This window comes from Bos taurus, chromosome 14, assembly GCF_002263795.3.
Source record: "Bos taurus isolate L1 Dominette 01449 registration number 42190680 breed Hereford chromosome 14, ARS-UCD2.0, whole genome shotgun sequence".
In the NCBI taxonomy this organism is placed as follows: domain Eukaryota; kingdom Metazoa; phylum Chordata; class Mammalia; order Artiodactyla; family Bovidae; genus Bos; species Bos taurus.
In genome coordinates, this window is record NC_037341.1 from 2,016,683 (window position 1) to 2,036,650 (window position 19,968).

At 62.0% G+C, this 19,968-nt stretch overlaps 1 protein-coding gene across 4 annotated transcripts in view; it reads left to right on the forward strand.

Annotated features, from left to right (window-relative positions):
* Window positions 1-3,282, forward strand: part of TSNARE1 (t-SNARE domain containing 1) — a 117,413-nt gene extending 114,131 nt beyond the window's left edge. For all 4 annotated transcript variants that reach the window (XR_009497077.1, NM_001082446.2, XM_059893308.1 and 1 more), the window contains 1 exon segment: window positions 3,153-3,282. Coding sequence is in view for 2 of the 4 variants with exons in the window: in XM_059893307.1 (XP_059749290.1) it covers window positions 3,153-3,245 (93 nt within the window). In the remaining 2 variants the exon portion in view is untranslated.
* The last annotated feature ends 16,686 nt before the right edge of the window (window positions 3,283-19,968 follow it).

Genomic DNA, 19,968 nt, shown 5'->3' on the forward strand with positions numbered 1-19,968 from the left:
GTCTACGAAGCAAGCATTCTGAGGGTCAGCTGCGTTTCGCAAGACGCCCCACCCCGCCCCCTTACTGTTTCCCTGCTCAAAGCTAGCAGTTTTGCTTCTGGGTACTTCTCAGTAATTGCAATAATAAATTGAATAATTAAGCTAAATCCACAGAAGAGAATTAAATATTAATTTATAATAAGCTATTCAGACAGGGTCACTAGGGAGGACCAGCAGACTGTATCTGCGCTGGGTGCTCTCCTGCCCAGCCCCCGAGCTCTCCCTGCCAGGGCAGGGCTAACCCACATGTAGCCTCGGTCCAGGGGGCAATGGTCACTGTGCTGTCAGTTGGCCTGTCAGTCGGCCAGCAGGCACACGAGACTGGCATCAGGCCCAGCAGTGGAGGAGGATACCCAGGGGTCTGGGCCTGGGTCCCCATGGCAGCTGAAGTTGCCCGCCACCAAGGGGGTGGGCGCATCACTGGCAGAGTGGTGAGTGGATGAGAAATGACTCGTCTGAGGGACATTGACAGTGACCTGAGGGATGGGAGCCAAGCCCAGTCCCTGTGGTGCCTGCACCTTGAGAAGGCCTCTCACCGTCACCTCATAACCCAGGGAGCTCACGGGTGATCTGAGCCCCCGACAGTCAAAGGACGGTGCGCCAGACGGACCCTAGGGCAGCCTGCTCCCACCCTGAGCCCTGACCCTGGTCACACTCTGAGGCCTGACCCTGGTCACGCCCTGAGCCCTGACCCTGGTCACGCCCTGATCCCTGACCCTGGTCACACCCTGAGCCCTGACCCTGGTCACACTCTGAGGCCTGACCCTGGTCACGCCCTGAGCCCTGACCCTGGTCACACTCTGAGGCCTGACCCTGGTCCCGCCCTGAGCCCTGACCCTGGTCCCGCCCTGAGCCCTGACCCTGGTCACACCCTGAGCCCTGACCCTGGTCACACTCAGAGCCTTGACCCTGGTCATACCCTGAGCCCTGACCCTGGTCCTGCTCTGGTCATGTGATGGACCTGACTCTGAACCTGATCCTGGCTGTAGACCCGGCCCTGACCCTGCTCTTAAGAGATGAGAAAGCACGGGGCAGGCACAGTGTGTCTGCTACATGAAGTTGATGGTGAGGTGGGGAACGTGGTCAGTGCAGGTAATGGGTCTAAATCAATCCAGGGTCCCTGAGACCCCGGGGGTGTTTGGAGCTGGGCACCATCTTGATGGGATGGGGGTGTGTGAAGCCCCTGTGGCCCCCAAGGTGACGCCACCCTGAGGAGATGGGGACTGAGGAGTTTGGCCGGGGCAGGAAAAGGGTGCAGCAGGGATGGGGGCAGGGCAGGGCTGCAGGTTGTGCGAAGCCCGGAAAGACGGCCCCCTCCAGCCCTAGCACCCTGAGAGCCAGTCTCCGCACCATGGACCTGTGGGTGCCCTCCTGGAGGCCCTGTGGACCCCAGCCCAGGGGAGATTCCAGTGCCGGGGGCTCAGCCCTGCAGGCCGTGGCCTGTCCCAGCACCTTTCAGATCCTGTCAGCGTCCCATCTGTTCAGACCCAAAGGTCTGCTCCATAGCCTCACGTCAGAACCATGTGGCTGAGGCTCCGCCTGCAGAGCACGGGGCAGCAGGCGGGGCACTTGGGGTGGGGGCCGCGTGCTGGGTGCGGGGGGCCCCACATGAGTCCATTCATGCAGGTGGAGACGCACTTGCAGAGGGCCAGATGGGGTCTGCACAGGCCTGGAGGCTGGGGTCGGCAGGGGCGTGCTGAGTCTTCACCATCCTGCCAGCCAGAGCCTGTGCCCAGGCTTCCAGGAAGGGCTAAGCCAGCTTGGGGGTGCCAGCTGACTGTAGCCCCATTTTACTAACCAGGAGATGGAGCTTAGAGGCCCAGGCCTGCAGCTGGCTCTCGGGATGGGGTCTCCCGTGAAGCTGGCATTGAGAGGGCCTCCTGGGAGGGACCCTGGGGAGGAGGTGACAGGCGTGGAGGTGGGGTGCAGGGACAGGAAGGCGGGAGAGGCCACAGAGGAGGCACGCAGGTGCCGGGGGCTCTCTGGTGGGGACTGAGGCAGGCACAGCTCTGAAGGGTGCCCATGTGGGCTGAGCCTCGGTCACCCTTTTAGGCCTGTGTCTGGGGGCACATTGGGGAGTGACTGCTGCTCTCCTCCCTGCCCTCCCCTTCCTGGCACTCAGCATACCCTCTGGGAGGAAGGTGGGCAAGCTTGCCCAGCAGGGAGGGAAGCATAGGCCAGCGGCGGTTCCTTGTGGTCCTCAGGTTTGCTGCTGGGCCCTGGCTGGGGCAGAGGGGCTGTGGGGAGGCGAGGGAGGTGGCACGCGCCTGGAGACCACGTGCAAGGGGCGCGCGGGCCGGCGGGGGTCCCGTTCCTCAGGGCCTTTTCAGGGGCCTGGCCTGTGCCCGCCATGGCGGGCTGTGATTTTCAACATGCGCTCTGGGGCCTCCTTAAGAGGCGCCGTTTGAGGAGCTGCCCTTCACCCGCTGGCTCGTGGCTCCAGGATGGTGCGGGGGGCCCCCAGCCTGTGCAGACGTGCGTGGCTGCAGTCCTTGTGGTTCCGAGGAGGACATGTGGGCGGCGCTGCAGGAGAGGAGGAGGATGGGCGGTCAGCAGGGCCCTTGGGGCTGCAGGGGCCGGCCAGCTGTGACGTTCCGGGAAGGGAGAGGCCGGGGGCCAGGAGGCGCCGAGGACAGCTCCTGGCGTGTGGCTTTGGAGGCAGGAGAGAGCAGGGCAGCCAGGGTGGACTCGCGGGTGAGGACGGGCTGGACAGGGGAGGAGGGAGGGCAGTGAGGTCTGGGGAAGCCTGACTTGGGCCGGGGCGGGGGTGGTCCACGCTGGCACTGCGGCCACGGTGGCTCCCCTCCCGGGACCTCTGCCTTCTCACCTGCGAGATGGAGGCTGGTCGCCAGGGCCCATGCTCCTTGCCACCTTGTGACTCACTGCCCAGCGTCTTGCCCCCAGGATCGCAGGGACAGGGACCCCAGCTCCAACAGCCCTGCCCAAGGGAAGGCCCTCGGCTCCCCAAGGAGGCTGGCGTGTTGGGGACACCCAGGCCTGGGAGCCAGCAGGACCCCTCGCCCACCGTTGGCTCCCGGGCCTCCTCCCTGACTGCTCTTGCCGCAGCTGAGCCGGGCTCTCGCCAGGAGCTGACGGAGCCTCTTGTGTTGCAGGCTGATGCTGTCGCCTGGCCTGCATGGACCCGCAGAGCTTTGCACCTGCCTGCCACATGCCGACCCCCTGCCTCTGTGCCGGCCCCTGGCTGAGCCGCCCAATAAACTGCCATCATAGCCAGCTACAGGACCACTGTCTCCATCTGTCATCTGTCAGCAGGAGGCAGCTTCTGGCTCTGGGACCCCAGAGATGGAGCCTGGGCTGCGTTGGGTGGGAGGGGTGGCGGGGGTGTGTGTGAGTGTGTGAGTGTGTGGGTGAGATGGCCGCGTGGGCAGGAAATGCAAGATGGGGGTGGGCCTCCACCGACCGTGGGAGCCCAGCCCGGCCGCGGCTGGCCCCGTCCTCCCCAAGGACCAGTGGGCAGCCCACCACCCTGTTCCCCCACGCAGCTCTGCGGCCTCTCCAGCTCCCGAAGTGATGTCACAGCTTTTCTGCTTCTGGGCACGCGGCCAGGGGCTGGGCACGGAGAATAGGGTCCCAGGTGGGAAGAGCCCAGCCCAGGTCGCCCGTGGGTCCCCCTCTTCTGCAGGAGTGAGGCGTGGGGGAGGCATTCCTACCCAGGAGGGGCTGGAGCCAGAGAGGCCGCTGGGAGTGCACGGTCTCTGCAGGTAGAAGAGGGCGGGAGGCGCCCCGCCCGCCGTGGGGAGGGCGTGCAGGCAGACCCCAACCCCTCTCTGCAGGACTCAGCGTTGCCCTTCCCAGGCCCCCATAGAGCTCAGGACCTTGTGGGCTGGGGGCTGCACACACCAGGCCCCAGGACAGGCAGAGTCCATGGCCTCAGAATTCCAGAAGGGTCTGCAGGAGGCTGCTTCCTGCTCAGCGGCCCCTCGTTCTCCAGCCCCCCATCCCCACCCCCCAGTCCGTCTTCTGCTGCAGAGGGTCTGAAGCATTCCGGACCCTGGCTGCTTTGCCCCAAAGACAGCTTCAGGTTGAACGATCCTACGAAGCTCTGCGTTTCTTGACACTTTCTTCCCCAAGGCCTGGGAAATGCGACCCTGCGGCAGTGTGGGCACGGCGGCAAGACAGGCTTGAGGGGCGAGGTGGTGGGCAGACCCCTGGGTGGGGGCGGCAGCTGCATCCTCAGCTTTGCAGCCATGGGGCCGCCGGCTGCTCGGGCCCAGGGTGTCTGGAGGAGGTGTCGGCCGCAAATTGGATTTTACACCTCTGGCCGCAGGTGCGAGGCCTTGGGCCTTCAGGAGCCAGGAGGGCGGCACATGTGAGTGCACAGCCCAGCTCTGCTGGCCAGGCCAGGGATGGGCTGCAGAGGGGAGGCTCTTGAGGCAGGGCAGCCTGGGGTGGGGCAAGGCTGGGCGTGGGGGCAGAGGGGCAGGAGATGGCTGGCCAGTCCCCTGTGCCCCACCTGGACGCCTGAGCACGGGGGACCCTGGCTTGCCTGCATAGACTCTGCATCTGCTCACTCTCAGCCACCAGACCCTGGAGTGTCTGGGGGTGAGGGGTTGTGGGAGGGGCTGCCGGGACCCCAGCACCCCCTGCCACCCCGCCAGCACCACTCGCTGACCCTGGGGGAGCAGGTGTTCTGGGGCGAGGCCTTGGCATGGACGGGCTGAGGGCAGCACAGGGCCAGGAGGAAGGCTCCCAGGGCAGGGCTGGTGGCAGCAGTGGCCACCACCTGGCTGGACTCTGAGCCTCCCTGCTGGAGAGTGACGCGTCAGGGTGACCTTGGGCTCCTGCTGTCTGGAGCAGCAGGGAGGTCGAGAGCCGGGCCAGCTGTCTGGGTGCAGACAGCGAGCAGCCGGCCAGCAGGTGCCCATCTGGTGCCTGCACAGAATGGGCCGGGGCCACTATGACCGGCGGTACCCACTGTGCCCTCCTGGAGCCAGCGGGATGCGGGGAGCACCCCCACTCTGTCCCTTCCTCTCCTGGGAAGGCCCAGAGAGAGACCAGGCTCCCTGAAGTCCCACAGTACGCGGCAGCAGAGCCAGACTTGGAATCAGTCTCACGTCTCCAGGCCAGACACGAGTCACGGGAAGCCAGAGGCTGGCTGCATTGAACTTTCCTTCTGGGGAGCGTGTGGGTGCTGGGAAGAACCTGGCTTGGGCACCGAGTTGGTGTAAGAGAGGTATTTGTTCAACGTTGATCACAGCCCAGGGGCACTCATGCCTCCCTCCCCTGAGCCTCGGTTTCCTGTCTGTAGAATGGGACTGTTAGAGTCTCCAGCGGGAGGGTGACGGGAGCCAGGCCTGCACAAGGCCGGGGCTCAGGCTCCACCCTGTGCTGGCCGTGCCCTGCCTGCTCCCTGCTTGCTGCAGAAGCCTGAGAGGACCCTGTTGCGGGGACCCTCTGCCCAGGATCCGGACCCAGCACTTCAGGGCCCCTTGGACCCTGAGCCACAAACCTGCAAGAGCCCCTCGCTGAGCCAGCCTTGGGTGGGGGGCTGCATCCAGGGGGTCCTTCCACTCTGTGTGTACACTGTCAGCCACATACAATCTCAGCAACTCCTCCACTTCACAGGACACAACTCAGGCAGACAACCAAACACAACCAAACAAAACAGGACAAAAAGAAAGAGTGCCTTCCTCTCCCTAAGGGGATGTCCACCAGGCACCGTTGCTCTCAGATGTTTTCTAGCAGTGTCGTGAAGCCATTGCCAAGTCCTGCGGTTTATGGACTCAGTAAGAAGCACAGCCTCCTCTAAGGCAGCCCGAGTGATACGTGGATGGGGCGGGGGGAGTAGAAAACCAGGAGGAGACTCATTAAATAGACAGCAGAGCGGGAGACTCAGCTAGTGTATGTAGTAGCTGTCATGACCGTGGAACAAAATAGCCCCTGACAGCACCACTGACCCTCCGGTTAGGCCGGGGCCCTGCAGGGACAGCTCGTCTCTGGTCCTGGTTTGGAATCACCCACGGGTTCACTCAGCTGCAGGCCTGCCGGTCAGAGCCGGCTGTCGACTGGCATCTGAGCTTGGGTCGCCGGCCTCAAGCCAGCATGTGGCCTCTCCCTGTGGTCCGGGCTTCCGTGTGGCTGGCCGCTGGTCCCAGGGAGCAGCCCCAGAGGGAGAGCCCGGCAGAAACGGCATCCTAGTCTGAGACCTCATCTCCGAAGTCACACAGCATCACTGGGACTGCAGTGAGCAAGGCTGAGCCCGCCAGGTTCACGGGCAGGGAGGGAGACATCACCTCTTGGGAAGAGCGGCAACGTGGCCGTCTCTGGAAAGTACAACCTGCCCCCGTCCCCCTTCACTTCCTTCTTCGCTTGCTGTGCCGTGACTTCACTCTTCATCAGAGTGAGGAGGGCCTGCCTGCCGTGGACGCCATGGGAACACACGCTGCTCTGGGACCTCGGCTCCGTCCTCTCTGCCCTGCCCCCACCCTCAGATCGCCTGCCCTCGGCCACGGCTCCCATGTCCTCTCAGCCTGTTAACTCCGTGGCCCTGGACAGGTGGCCCTGTCAGCCTCACTGCAGCAGAGCCGGTGCTGAGACCGCCAGGTGAAGAGTCCTCCTTGGCGCCAGCTCAGGCAGACCCTGGGGTGGACACAGTGTGACCCCACGGGGGAGGTAACTTGGAGAGGCGTGACCTCCACAGGCTCCTGCAGATGCCCTGCCCCGCAGGAGTGCACCCCTCCTTATGGGCGCTGTTCCTGGAGGGGTCGTCCAGGGGCTGTTCATTGTGCTCAAGGCCAGCTGCTTCAGTCGACGGGGATACCTGTAAATCCTGTAAGCAACAGGCATTGCTTTGCTCTGAAAACAGTTTCTTGGTTGGAAGTAAGAAAGGCTCTGGAATAAGAAAGGCACTTCTCAACGAAGTGGCCACTTGTCTTGATTAGCTTAGAAACATCCAGCAGTCTTGCTAAGCTGTTCACGCATCTCTCTAGGCACTCTGCACCCACCTACCCACCCACCCACCCATCCATCCACCTACCTATCCATCCACCCACCCATCCACCTATCCATCCATCCACCCATCCATCCACCTACCTATCCATCTACCTATCCATCCACCCATCACCTACCTATCCATCTACCCACCCATCCATCCATCCACTCACCCATCCATCTACCTATCCATCCACCCATCCATCCACCCACCCATCCATTCATCCACTCACCCATCCACCTATCTATCCATCTACCCACCCATCCATCCATCCACTCACCCATCCACCTACCCATCCATCTATCCATCCATCCATCCACCTACATACCCATCCACCTATCCATCCAGCCACCCCATCCATCCATCCATCCATCCACCTACCTACCTATCTATGCACCCATCCACCATCCACCCATCCATCCACCTATCCATCTACCCACCCATCCATCCATCCACTCACCCATCCACCTACCCATCCATCTATCCATCCATCCATCCACCTACTTACCCATCTATCCACCTACATACCTATCTATCTACCTACCTATCCATTTACCTATCTATCTATCCATCCATCCATCCACCCACCCATCCACCTATCCATTCAGCCACCCCATCCATCCATGCACCTACCTACCCATCTATGCACCCATCCACCATCCACCTACCTATCCTTCTATTCATCCATCCATCCATCCGTCTATCCACACACCCACCCACCCATCCACCTACCTATCCATCTATCCATCCATCCATCCCCTCACCCATCCACCTACCTATCCATCTATCCACCCACCCATCCACCTATCTATCCACCCACCCATCTACCTGCCTGTCCATCTGTCCATCCATTCTTTCACCCATCCATCCCCTCAGCCATTACTCACCCACTTATTCTCTCGACAACTGCATGGTCCAAGCATTGCCCTCTCACCTGGGCTTGGCTCAGGAAGTAAACCAGCACCCCTGCCCACTGGAAGCCCCTAGTGTGGAGGGAGATTCATCCATGTGACAGAGAAGCCCCAGCTTGCTGCGGGAAGCATGGGCAGAGGTGGAAGTACCTAGGAGCAAAGGTGGCCCAGAGCAGGTGGCCATGTGCTCTGGCTGGGGGCTAGGACAGTGTCCTGAGGAGGTGACCCCCAAGTGGCAGGCAGGGCAGGAACATGTCCCCTCCCTCCAGTGCAGAGTCGCCAGGCCAACCAGCGCTGGAGACCCAGAGCCAACTTCGAGCTGAAGTTTTAGTTCTCCTTGAACCAAATCCCACTCCCTTCGCGGTGAATTTCCAATTTAAATACCCAAATTGTTTACTTGCGGAAATCAATTGACAAGGGACCAGCTTGTATTTGCGATTCAATTGACTATGATACACTGTATTACAATTACAGCTCGAATGGATTTCTTTTTAATTTATTTCCCCCTTAACGTTCTCCTCCACCGGTAATTCTGAGACTAATTGTCCTCGCAGTCCTCCTCCTTAGCTGTGGAAGGATAGTGGATGGCTCCGGGCAGAGGCTGTGCTGGGCGCTGCCAGCCCCCAGGGCTCTGGCCCTGCAGGCTTCTGTCCCTTTCAGACTGCCCAGGCTGGGCCCGGAAGGTCCCACAAAAGGCTTCTCCTGTCATCGCCAGGATGGGAGCTCAGGATGGGGTGCCTGGGAGCCGGAAGGTGCTCCCGCCCCCTCCCTCCATCTTCAATGGCTTTGCTCCTGCTGGGTGCTCCTGAACAAACCTCTGTTCCCCTCTGGGCCTCAGTTTCCCCACCTGTGAGAGGTGCCCTCTCTCCCCACCTCTCCTCCCCCACTGTCCCTGGCCTCCTCCTTTCTAGTCCTGATGCACAGTCACAGGCTCCAAGGGGACCATCCACTCGGGTCTGTCCTGGGGCCAACTTGGGGTGCAGGTGGGCACCCCACCCCGCTTGCCAGGAGAGACATTGAAGCTCAGAGGGACCACGTGGGCTGTGAACTTGCCCAGTGCCCCCACCCCGGGCAGTGCTGGAGCAGGGGTTGGATCTTCTCCCACTGGGCCACCGCCCACCTGGGGACGCCTGCCTCTGCTTCCCCGGAGGCCTGCCAGGCGGGCTGCTGGGGCAGGGGGAGCCTCCCCAGAGCCCCTCATGCACTCTGTGCTGGTTGACTGAGCCTGAACACCTGCACCCTGCCCTCTCTGGAGGGAGCTTCCCCAGGTGCCCAGGCAGCCAGGTGGTGACCTGCTGGTAAGGCCAGCAGGGCCTGAGAGGCTGTCACCCCATGCTTAGTCACGCAGTCATGTCAGACTCTTTGTGACCCTGTAGACTGTAGCCCTCCAGGCTCCTCTGTCCATGGGCTTCTCCAGGCAAGAATACTGCAGGGGGTTACCATTTCCTTCTCCAGGGGATCTTCCTGACCCAGGGATCAAACCCTCATTGGCGGTGGGGTCTTTACTGCTGGGCCACCTGGGAAGCTCCGTGACCCCTTGGCCACCCCCTTGAACATGCCAGCAGCCTCTGGGTGTGTGTGCGTGTGGCTGTGTGTCCATCCTCAGAGCCTGGCGCTGGGGCGTCCCGGCTCAGGCCCAGCCTGCCCGACTGGAGCCCGGAGCACCTAACTCCCTCCCTGTCCAGGCCTGTCTCTTACCTGTGACGTGTGGTGTGGATGAGGGGTGTCCGCGTGGCCTTTCACGGGTGACGGATGCTGTCCGACCCTCACCTGCGCGTGCAGCGGGGCCTAGTCCCCTGCCTGTGACAGACACGGAGCTAAGGCTGGGGGTCCAGATCTGGCCTCTGGCCCCAGCGTGCCTTCCGCCTCTGCCATCCTGGCGCTGGGGAGATGGACGGCTCCCAGGCCTCGAGCCGGTTTGTTTGGCCACCCTGGGAATGGAGGTAGGTGCCTGTAGATCAGGTCGCTGTGGAAACCCAGCCCGACAGCCCCATTCTGCACCGCCTCTGTGGAGAAATTCTCACACGATGGGGACTTGCTGCTCTTTTGGGGATATGTGAATCCTTGCAGAAGGCGGGACGCCGTTTCCATCAGGGAGCCACGTCTGTGAAAAGGAGAATCAGTAACAGAGAAGCGAGAAGGTGGGGTGGGGAGGAGCAAGCCACGCTGAGCTCGGCCCTGGGAGGTCAGCCGCACAGGCTTCCAGAAAGGTCGGGTGCAGAGGGTGCCCAGCCTGCCGCCGCGGACCTCGCTGGAGCTGCCACCAGCCGGGGTGGCGGAGCCCCTGGGCTGGGCAATCAGCCGGATACATGGGCCAGAGCGGCAGGGCCACAGCTGGGCGTGGGGCAGGCTTGTGCCCAGCCACCGGGGTCTCTCTCCCCAGATAGGCTGCCCTGAGGGAGATGGCACCCCCATCGCACACAAACCCCAGTGAAAAGCTCAGTCTCACTTTGGTGGGGGCCCACCCTCGCTCAGCCCTCTGCCTGCTGACCCCCTGGGGAAGAGGGTCAGTGTCATCTCAGTGCAGGTGGTCGGGGCCCGGCTGGGGGTCCTGGCATGGGCTCAGAGCCAGCTCTCACACGCCAGCCTGGGAAAGTCATTCTCAACCGTAGCATCCTTCTCTGTAAAATGGGAAGATAATACCTTTCTCTAAAAGTGTTGAGCAGCTGACGTTGGCGCTTCGAGGAATGTACCTGATGAATGTGGTCCTGGGCCAGAGTGAGTGCCCTTCACAGGGGTAGGTATGAGACCCCAGGCCTGGGAGACTGGCAGAGGGGGCCCAGAGGCCTGCTCAGTGGGGATCAAAAGAGAATGCAAGGAAGGCCCCCCAGGGATGGGAGTGACCCAGCTCGCTTAGGACCGTGGAAGTCCTCCTAAGATCACACTTCGTTCCTGTGAGCTGGGCCCGGGAGGCCCCTTCTCTGCGCTTTCGCCCCAGGCTAGGGGTGGGGGTGGGGGTGGCGATGGCTCCCGAGGGGCACGCACAGTGCAGTGAGATGCCAGGGAGCCTGGATTCAATTCCACACCAGGTGTTATGTATGTGGCGCCCTGAGAACGCATTGATTCCTCAGGGTGACAGATCGGTTATGAATCGGGTAATAGACTAGCTTGTAAACGAAATATATTGGATCATGCAGACGGCTGGGCTGGGTGTCAGCTTGAGGGGAATGGGGCAGATTTATGAGCCTGGCAGGACTTGTTTCAGGCTGGGTAGCTGGGGCACCAGCTGTTCACCCAGCACCATTTCCACTCCTGGACTCACACCCGGGCCCCAGGGACCTGGGAGATTCCACGTCAGAGGGCTGTGTGTTCCAGGGACTTGCTGAGGGTCAGCTCACACCCAGCAGTCTGGTGGCACCATGATCCCACTGCCGGTGGGCAGGCCAGGATCACAGAGGTCACGCGGCCTTCCCTGTGTCACACAGCGAAGGAGCAGACAAGGGCTTCAAAGCCAGGCTGACTTGTACCCCTCTCTCCTCCTGGTCAGCTCTTCTGAGCTAGGTGAGGGCGACATGCAGGAGTGGGGGCCCTCGTGGTGGAGGGTCCCAGCTCAGCCCCAGTGCTTGGTCTCTGTGACCTTGGCCTTGGCATATTTCAGATCAGAAGATGGACCCACACAGAGGGTCAGCGAGGAGAGACCCAGGAGCCGGGCTTGGCTTGTCTGAGGACCTCACTCCCAGAGACGCAAATACTGGAGGCCCCTGGGGTCAGAGCTGGGGACAGGAAGTCGGGGGCGAGGCGGGTCACTGCCCCCTGCTGAGACGTCTCGGGTCACTTGGCTGACCGTGGCTGTTCCCCAGCTGTCTCCCCCTGACCAACCTCCCCAAGGGCATGGAACCTTCTAGAGACAAGCAGAGCCAGCATGCAGGGAGGGGCTGAGTGCATGAATGGGGCGGGGGTCAGGGCAGGTCTCCAACTCTGGGATCGAGACCCGCCTGGGAGAGAAACAAGGGGTCAGCGTGACCATGGTCACGGTCGGAGTGGGACAAAGATCACTCACTCTACGTCCGTGATTGCGGCCCAGAGCACAGCATGGAGACGGGATGCAGGGTCCTGGGGCACACAAGATCGGATTTCTAACCTCCTCGGTGCCTTTGCTCCACCTCTTAGCCGAATATATGACCGAGAATTTCGTGAGATGCACAGGACTTTCTGGATCTGCCCAGGCCCCTCTGAGACTAGAGCCCTGGGCCCCTCTCCCGGCTGAGGCCTGTGCCACTGACGGAGGCCCCACGAGCATCTCTAATGAGCACCTCTGGTGGGGTGGGGGGTGCGGGGAGAGGAACGGGGGCCCATTCATCTCTCTTCCTGTCTCTCCCTACAGCTCCACCAGCTTCTCAGCGATCTTTATGGGGTTCAATTATTATATCTTCAATTGATATGAGTGATCTCAATGGTTCTTAATGTTCCGTATTAAGTCTCCAGTGTAAAATATCTTTAACGTTCAGCAGGAAGCCCCTAGTCATTGCCAGCAATGCCGCCGCGGCGGAGGCCTTGGCGGGGCTGCAGCCCCTCGGGGTGGCAGCTCGGCGTCCTCGCCCCTGGGTCCCCGTGTCAGGACGGGTCCCGCCCCGGCCCCGCAGCTGGAGGAGTCTGTGATGAGACCTTCAGGAAGAAACAGAGTCGAGGAGTGAAGTTAGGAGCAAAGCCATGGTGCTAGTTTTCTTGTTTCTGCTGTCACAAAGCCCCAGCTTGGCAACTAGACACAATGTCTGTTCGTTTGTTATGGCTCTGGGGGTCAGGAAGCCCTGATTCCTGAGCGAGTGGGTGTTAAGGGTCTGGCGTCCGGGCGCTGGCAGGGCTGGGTCCTCGGAGGCTCTGGGACGTTTGCTTGCATCTTCCAGCGCCGGCGGCCTGCACCCCTGGGCCTTTGTAGCATCAGTCTGTCTCTGCTCGCCGTCACCCTGGGTCCTGCCTTCACCATGCAGGCCCTTGTGATTACAGGTTGGGGTGCCGGGTAGCCGGGCAATCACCCTTTTGAGCCTCCGCCACACAGCAGGCCGGGAGCTACTGTGCGGCAGGACCCACGAGACGCCTGCTGGGCCTGGGTGCGCAGCAGCGGGACAGCCTGCGGGTGGGGGCTCTGCCCTCTGGGTGAGGAGGCACCAGGGCTCCCCGTCCTGTCTCCCCCTTCGTGGGCTGGGGCGCTGACCCTTCCCTGGGCCCAGTGCCTGTGGCTAAGGGCAGCTTCCCTCCTGAGATTCCTGTGGCCCATGAGCGACCCCAAGATGGACATGGAGGACCTCATCTTGGCAGCAGGCCCCGGACAGGCTCTGGCCCAGATGCCGCACACTCTGTCACCCCAGTGCCCTCTCATAGCCCTGCCCTGCTGCACACAGCCCTGCCCTCTCAATGTTCCACTGGGGTGCAATCCCCTTGCACCCTTTTCCAAGGGGGAACTCCTGCTCATGCTTCAAGATGTGGTCTTGGTGTCTCCTCTTCCAGGAAGTCTCCCCAGATTGTGCCCACCCCACGCAGCTCCTCCCGCCCCTTGTGGGGGGTAGGGGGGTTGGTGGGGCTTCCTGTGAGCTCCAGCCCTTGCCCAAGCCTGCTTTCCCTGCCCTGAGCAGCTGCCTGACCTTTTCTGGGGTGGGGGTGCTTTACCTGGTCCAGGTGGGTGTTGCAGGCAAAGGGCATCCTGCTTGCACGGCCCCATTTTCTCACGTGTTGTTGATACTTCCCATCACTCTCCGTCTTCTTGGAACAACTTCAGGGTTTATTGAATCTGGAAAGAAAGGAGCGGGAGAAGGAGAGAGCCATGTGCCTTGCACAAATCAGTGGTTCTGACAGTTTTATTAAATAATGGGGCGGTCTGGTCACGCTGCAAAATAAGGCTCCTGGGAAGGAGGCAGGGGCCAGGCTGGAGACATGGAAGGAGCAGTCTGGCCGCTTCCAGAGTCGCTCCTGGGGCTCCTTCATCGGTGGGAGGTGTGGATTCACTCAGGTCTCCCACTCTGCAGCTGGGTGACCACGAGCAGCGCCCGGTCCCCCAAGGCCTGGAGCCTCCCTCCTCTCTCTTTGGGCCGGGCAGCTGCCGTGCTCCTGGCCTGCTGCCCAGGGTCCCTGAGAAGTTCCGGGAAGGTGTGTGACTTGCAGCCTCTCACGGGAAGAAGCGCAGGGCAGAGGCCGAGGGGAGAAGGAGGAGGAGCCCGCATTTCCGGGGGCTCTGCCGTGTGCCCCAAGCCAGCCGCTGGGCGCTTGTGACCAGGAGCCCCTGGAGGCAGGGCCGCCCCCAGCTCCCGGGAGAACAGGCAGTGTCCAGGCGGGGCGGCTCTGCTCAGGTGGTTGCTGGTGGAGCCGGCTGCGTGCTGTGTCTGCGGCTCAGCTTCCGCGGCCCTGCCTGGGGAAAGCAAGGCTCAGACATGTGGGGTCCGGGCCTGAGTCCAGGACACCAGCTGCCTGTACCCAGGAACCCGGGTAAAGCAGAGCCAAGCTCCCACCTTGGGGCTGCCTGAAGCTGAGATAGATAAGCACAAGCATAGAAAGTTCTGGATCAACGAACCCGGCCCGTGGGGAGCCTGTGCTAATGGCACAAGGTGCCATGTGATGCTTTCCTGGGCCATGGTAATGTGTACACAGGATGCCCAGTTTTTACACTGATCCTCACCCCAAGCCAGTGACAGTTAGTGGCCCAGAGAGGTTAGGACACTTTCCTGGGACCACACAGCTTGGGAGAGTGAGAGCCTGGGCAGAGGCAGAGCCCACGGCCTCTCAGCTGGCAGTGCCCCTCTGGTGCCTGCAGCACCGTCCACACCTCCCAAGGCCCTCCACCCCACACCCGGCACCACGAGCCCTCGGCTGGAGGGAGCATCGTTTGCTTCCTGCCTTGGCCAGCACCATCCGTCACGGCACCTCAGGCTTCTGACGCTGGTCCCCGGGCGGGGGAGGCAGAGACAAACCAATGGGGCACTGCAGACTCCAGCAGCATCCTGGGTATGCTGTCCATAAACCGGAAATAATTGATCTACAGGCTGGCAAGACAGCCAGCAGAATACAAAGGCATTTATGGCTTTTCTGCTTAATAACCCTCAACTCTTCTGGGCAGCTGAGGGGACCTGGGCTCTGACTTGGTCTTTGCAGACAGAGTCCCAGGAGTCCAAGAAGGGGATGGGGAGGGGGAGGGGGATGGTGGGCCCCTTCTCCAGGAGCTCCAGGCCCCTGAGAGGCCAAGGCAGGAGCTGCATCGTACGTATGTCGGGGACTGGGGTCATGGAGGTCAGCTCACCCCATCCATGGGCTGTGCAGGTAAGCTTCCACTGAGTCACAGCCCCAAAAAAACAAAAAAATTGCAACAGAATAATGGTCAGTAGGAAGTGATTTCCTCATTCCCCTGACACGCAGGCAGCTCCTCAGTGTGGGGACGGGTCTGGACCGTGGCTCTGTGGAGAGGGAGCAGAGCATTTGGGGTGCTCCCGACGGGGAACTGGGGCCCTGCCGGAGGGGCCTGGGAAGGCGGCTCCCCATGCGTCTGCCTCAGTTCCTGCTTCCTCCTCCAGGGCCTGCCTCTGGACTCGGGTTTCTTCTCCTCCCACTCGCTGGCTCCCGTGTGAGTCCCGGTCCTCGCTTCTCTGCTCCAGAGCCCAGGGAGCGTTGAGGAGCCTGACATCCGCACTCCCACCCAGGGCCTGCTGTCCTGCCTGGGGCTTTGGGCCCAGCCCCCTGAGTCCCTCGTTAAGTCACTCAGCAAACACGCACTTGCCCCTTTCTCAGGTGGGCCCTGTGTGGGAGGCGGAGGCTCCCTGGGGAAATCAGACACAGCCCCCAGGAAAAGCCCCAAGGGGCAGAGCCGGGGAGGGCAGGGTGAGGAGCCCCAAGGCAGGGGACTCCAGGTGGAGAGGCCAAGCGGAGGCCCAGGGTGGGCTCCCCCAGCCTGCTGTCAGACACCAAGGCCATCAGGACGTGGGTGTGCGGGTGGGCAGGGCCGCCCTGTCCTCGTGTGCTGGCACTTGTGGAAGGGAGACGGCCCCCCTCCCGGGATAACTTTGCATCTGTCTACTGAGACCTGCTCCCCGGCCCCGGGCCTCCAGGGAGGGGCGCTCTGTGCTGCTGCGGGGACCAGAGGCTCTGCCTCCCTGCTAGGCTGACCTCCCACCTCTGACCCCTGACATGCTGGAGCAACGCCAGATGGACAAGTTACCCGTGTGACAAAGACCGGAGAAAAGTAAGTTGAACAAATCTTTGAGGAACTCCTCTCCCCCACCCCCATACTGGCTCCCTCCCTCAGGCTGTCTTCTCTAAATAGACCAAAACATGGTAATTTTATGAACAAATCAAGCCATGCATTATACATTTTTATGTTCTTAAGTTAACAAAGTGACTTTGAATCTATAAAAGGCTCCAAAGTAAGTATTCCATTTATTTTTGCCTCCTGAATGGCCCTCTCATCCCTTGCCTTCCCCCTACCCTCGGTGGCCCTGGCTGGCACTCAAGGCCCTGGGACTCAAGCACTCAAGGCCCACAAGGTTCAATCACCTCCATCAAGTCCCACGTCCCCAAGTCCTCACATGAGTCTTGCCAATCCCTCTCCTCCTCAGATATCTGACACCTCTGTGTCCGCTCAAAGTGCACCTCACCTGCCCTTCGGTCAGCTGGTGAACTCCTCCCCATCCTTCAAAACCCAGCTCAAATGACCCCTCCTCTGTGCGATCTCCTGTTAGGACTCTGACAAGTGCCCACCATCCCTTCTTGAAGCCAAAAGGACAGCTAAGACTGCTGGACCTGCAGAAGTACAGACTGGGAAGGGAGGAGTCGGGGGCCAGGGGTGAGGGATCGGAGCTGTCTGCAGAGGCTCATCATGAGCGGAGGTGGAGGGACAGACCGCAGCCTGGGGGTGAGGGGCCGCCCTGGGGTGGGGGGTGGCTGGAGTGTCCAGGCAGGGCTGGGGCCTGGCATGGGCAGCTGAGAAGAGGTCATGGACACCCCATCCTGTAGTGACAGCACCCTGTCACCACGGGGCAGGCCCCATCTTTGGCCCGAGTGCCAGTCCACACAGACCCAACTCTGGCCCGAGCCCAGCTCTGCGGCCCTCCATGGGTGTGCATGATGTCAGAGGCCTGTCCGGGTGACCGTGCCAATTCTGTTCTTCTCTGGGTGGCCCCAGTGGGACAGTGTGAGGCTTAGAGTTCACAGACCAGCTGTGCCCTGCTGAGTGTGTGGCCCTGGGCAGGACAGGCTATCAGACATAAGGCTGTGGGTGCCTGGGGGTGATGTTGCCTTGGGGGAAAGCGAGGGGGTTCGTCCTGTGAGCCGAGGTCCTGCTCCGGGCTGGCGCCACCTAGGCCACTGGACACTCGCTCTTGGTTTGCTCCGACTCCCGCCGGAAAGTGAAGTCATAAGCCCGGCGGCGCAGTGCGCTCAACCCGCGTCCAGGAGTCTGGGGCAAACGTCATCCCTTTGACCTCTGAGTGGAAGCACTTTTGCTAATGGGGGCGCTGGTAAGAGGAGACCAGGTCTCCAGCCATCTGGGATGGGGCCGGTGTGCAAACAGGGTGAACGGCGGGTCACCAGGCTGCCGGCATCTGCTGCCCTGCGAGCCGGGCGCCAGCTGACAGCGCATGGGCGGCCGTGCTCTCCCAGCCCAGACTGGCGCGGGCCAGCGGGAGGGCAGCTCAGGGCAGGACGGGCGACTGGGGCCAGCCCTCCCACCAGGACCAGGCCCCGAGCTCGGCGCCTGGGGGCCTGCCCTGGTGCCTGTGTGCGCGAACATGCTTGCACACGTGTGTGAGCGAAGCATGTGTGCACATATACGTGTGGCTCTGTGTGGATGTGCACATGTGAGTCTGCACGTGAGTGTGGGTGTGCGTGCTCACGAGTGTACATTCAGTTAACCTGCCTAGTGCAGATGTGTGGGTCTCCCTGCCCAGCAGCACAGCACCCACTCCGCCCCGACCGCAGCCATGCTCCAGCTTCGTCTAGAGTCTTCAGTGATCCCTCCAGTGGGAGGCAGGGCTGACACGAGCCTGCAAGTTGATCTTTCTGGGAGGTTGGCCTCGTCGCCTCTCCTGGAGCAAGGTTGGGACAGGAGAGGGGTTAGAACAGGGACACTGAAGGCCTGTGGGGGCCCATCCCCCTCCCATCTCACCCCCAGCCCCCCACCCAGAGGAGACAAGGAGGAGCCTGGTCTTCCAGTGGGTGGGGTCTGCGAGGGGAGACCCTCTGCCCTGATCAGGCCTCCGGGGCCTGGGGAGGGGCCTTTGACTCTCAGCGGGCCATCAGCTGCAAGTCCTGAGACAGGTGGGGGTCCTGGCACAAACCCGACCAAGCCCTGTGGGCCCTTTGCTGTCCCCTCGGACAGCCCTCGTGGCGGGAGGGCCTGGGCGCCATCTCCGGGGTCCTTGGCCCAGACACTGGCCGCAGCACACGCTGCATCCTGCAGCTGCGTGGGGAGTTGCTGAGTGGTGAGCGCTTTGCTGAGTCCACGCTCTCGCTGGCCGCGGATGAGCTGCAGGGTGGACACGGCGGGGTGGGGGCGCCTCCAGGCTGCTCCCTGCACAGGAGTTGATCCAGGGCTCCCGTGGTCCAGCTCAGGTGGCCTCTGCCCCAGCCTCTTGCTAAGCTCCAGGTTCAGCCCCTTTCTGGAGACGCCTCCCGGAACGAGCCTGACGCAGGCCCACTGTGTCTGACTGCCTTTCTGGGCACCCAGCCTGGCTGTCTCTGGTTCCTGGGTCTGCATCCCGACGTTAGTATTTTTTTTCTCCATGAAGGACTTTATTTACTTGCTAAAAATACTCTTCTCCCTATGCCCCTAAGGAAGCTTTAGTAAATAATTGCTCCCACCTCCCAACAGAGAGCTGACCCCCAGCCACCCTGGGGAGACACAGTGGACCCTAGCCAGCCCTGGGGGAGCCCAGCATCTGGCATAAGAAAGGAACAGATGGAGGCTGGGCCAGGCAGGGGCTGCCTGAGCTGGGGATGGGCCCACCCAGCCCCGACACTGTAGAACCTGGGCCACCCCTGGGAGTCAGACCCCAGAGTGGAAGGGACTGTGCAAGTGCCCAGCCCAATCCCACCAGACGGTCCAGTCCCTCTCCCAAGTCTCCAAGTTAAACCCTCTTGAAGATGGGGGCCTCCCTGCTCTCCACCCCCTCACCCCCCGCAGACGCTTGTGTTAATCCTGTGGTTCCCCCCGGGGTCCCTGCCCATGTGCGGACTCTGCCCTCCTGGAACCGCAGGCAGCTCCCTGGCCTGGCCAGCAGTGTCCCGAGGGCCTGTGCCCCTGGAGGGTGACCACGTGAGGGGCCCAGCCATCTGCCTTTCCTGTGCAGGAGGCAGGGAGCTGAGCTCCATCTCTGGCGTAGAGCTGTGAGCGCATTCAGGCAACTGTCAGGAAGCAGGCAGCCATGACCTCAAGGCGCAGAGATCCCCAGGAGCCCGTTGTCCTGCACCCCAGGACCAGGAGGAGGGCACTCCTGCCTCTGCAGAGTGTGCTGGCAGTGGGCTGAGGGTCTGCTGAGCTTTTCAGGCTGGGCTGCTGGGCACTGGGGAGCCCAGGCTGGGTTGGGGTTCCCTGCCTGGCCCACCAGTCCTTCTGATACTTCTCCCTGGCTGGGGCTCCCTTCCTTTTGCCAGAATCCTGGGTACCAGCACCCTCGCCCACCTCCACAGCCAGAAACACCCGCCCAGGGTGACACCATCCCTGCTGTGCTATGTCTGATTACCCCCTCCACATCCACCCTGGGTCCGGGACGATTTAAGAGCTTCCCTCTGAGACTCAGTTTTCAGCTGCTGTGTTCAGGGTACACGCTGGGTGACAACCAGCCCCATCGGCAAAGCCCACCTGGGCGCAGCAGACAAGGAGACAGGGTGCTGGGCTGGACGCAGAAATGGGGCTCAGCGGGGAGGAGGAGGTGGATCCTGCTCCCCTCACCTGGGGACTCCCTGGGGTGGGGCAGTCACAGCCCCGAGGGGGAGAGGTGGGCTCCTGAAGGTCTGAGGAGGCTTTCAGAGCCCAGGCTTGTGGGTGGGCGGCAGAGCGGGGGTGGGGAGGGGTAGCCTGATAGTGACTCTGGTTCTGGGGTTTAGGGGAGTAGGGAGGGGCCCTTAGGTGGAGAAAGGGCAGCTGTGGGT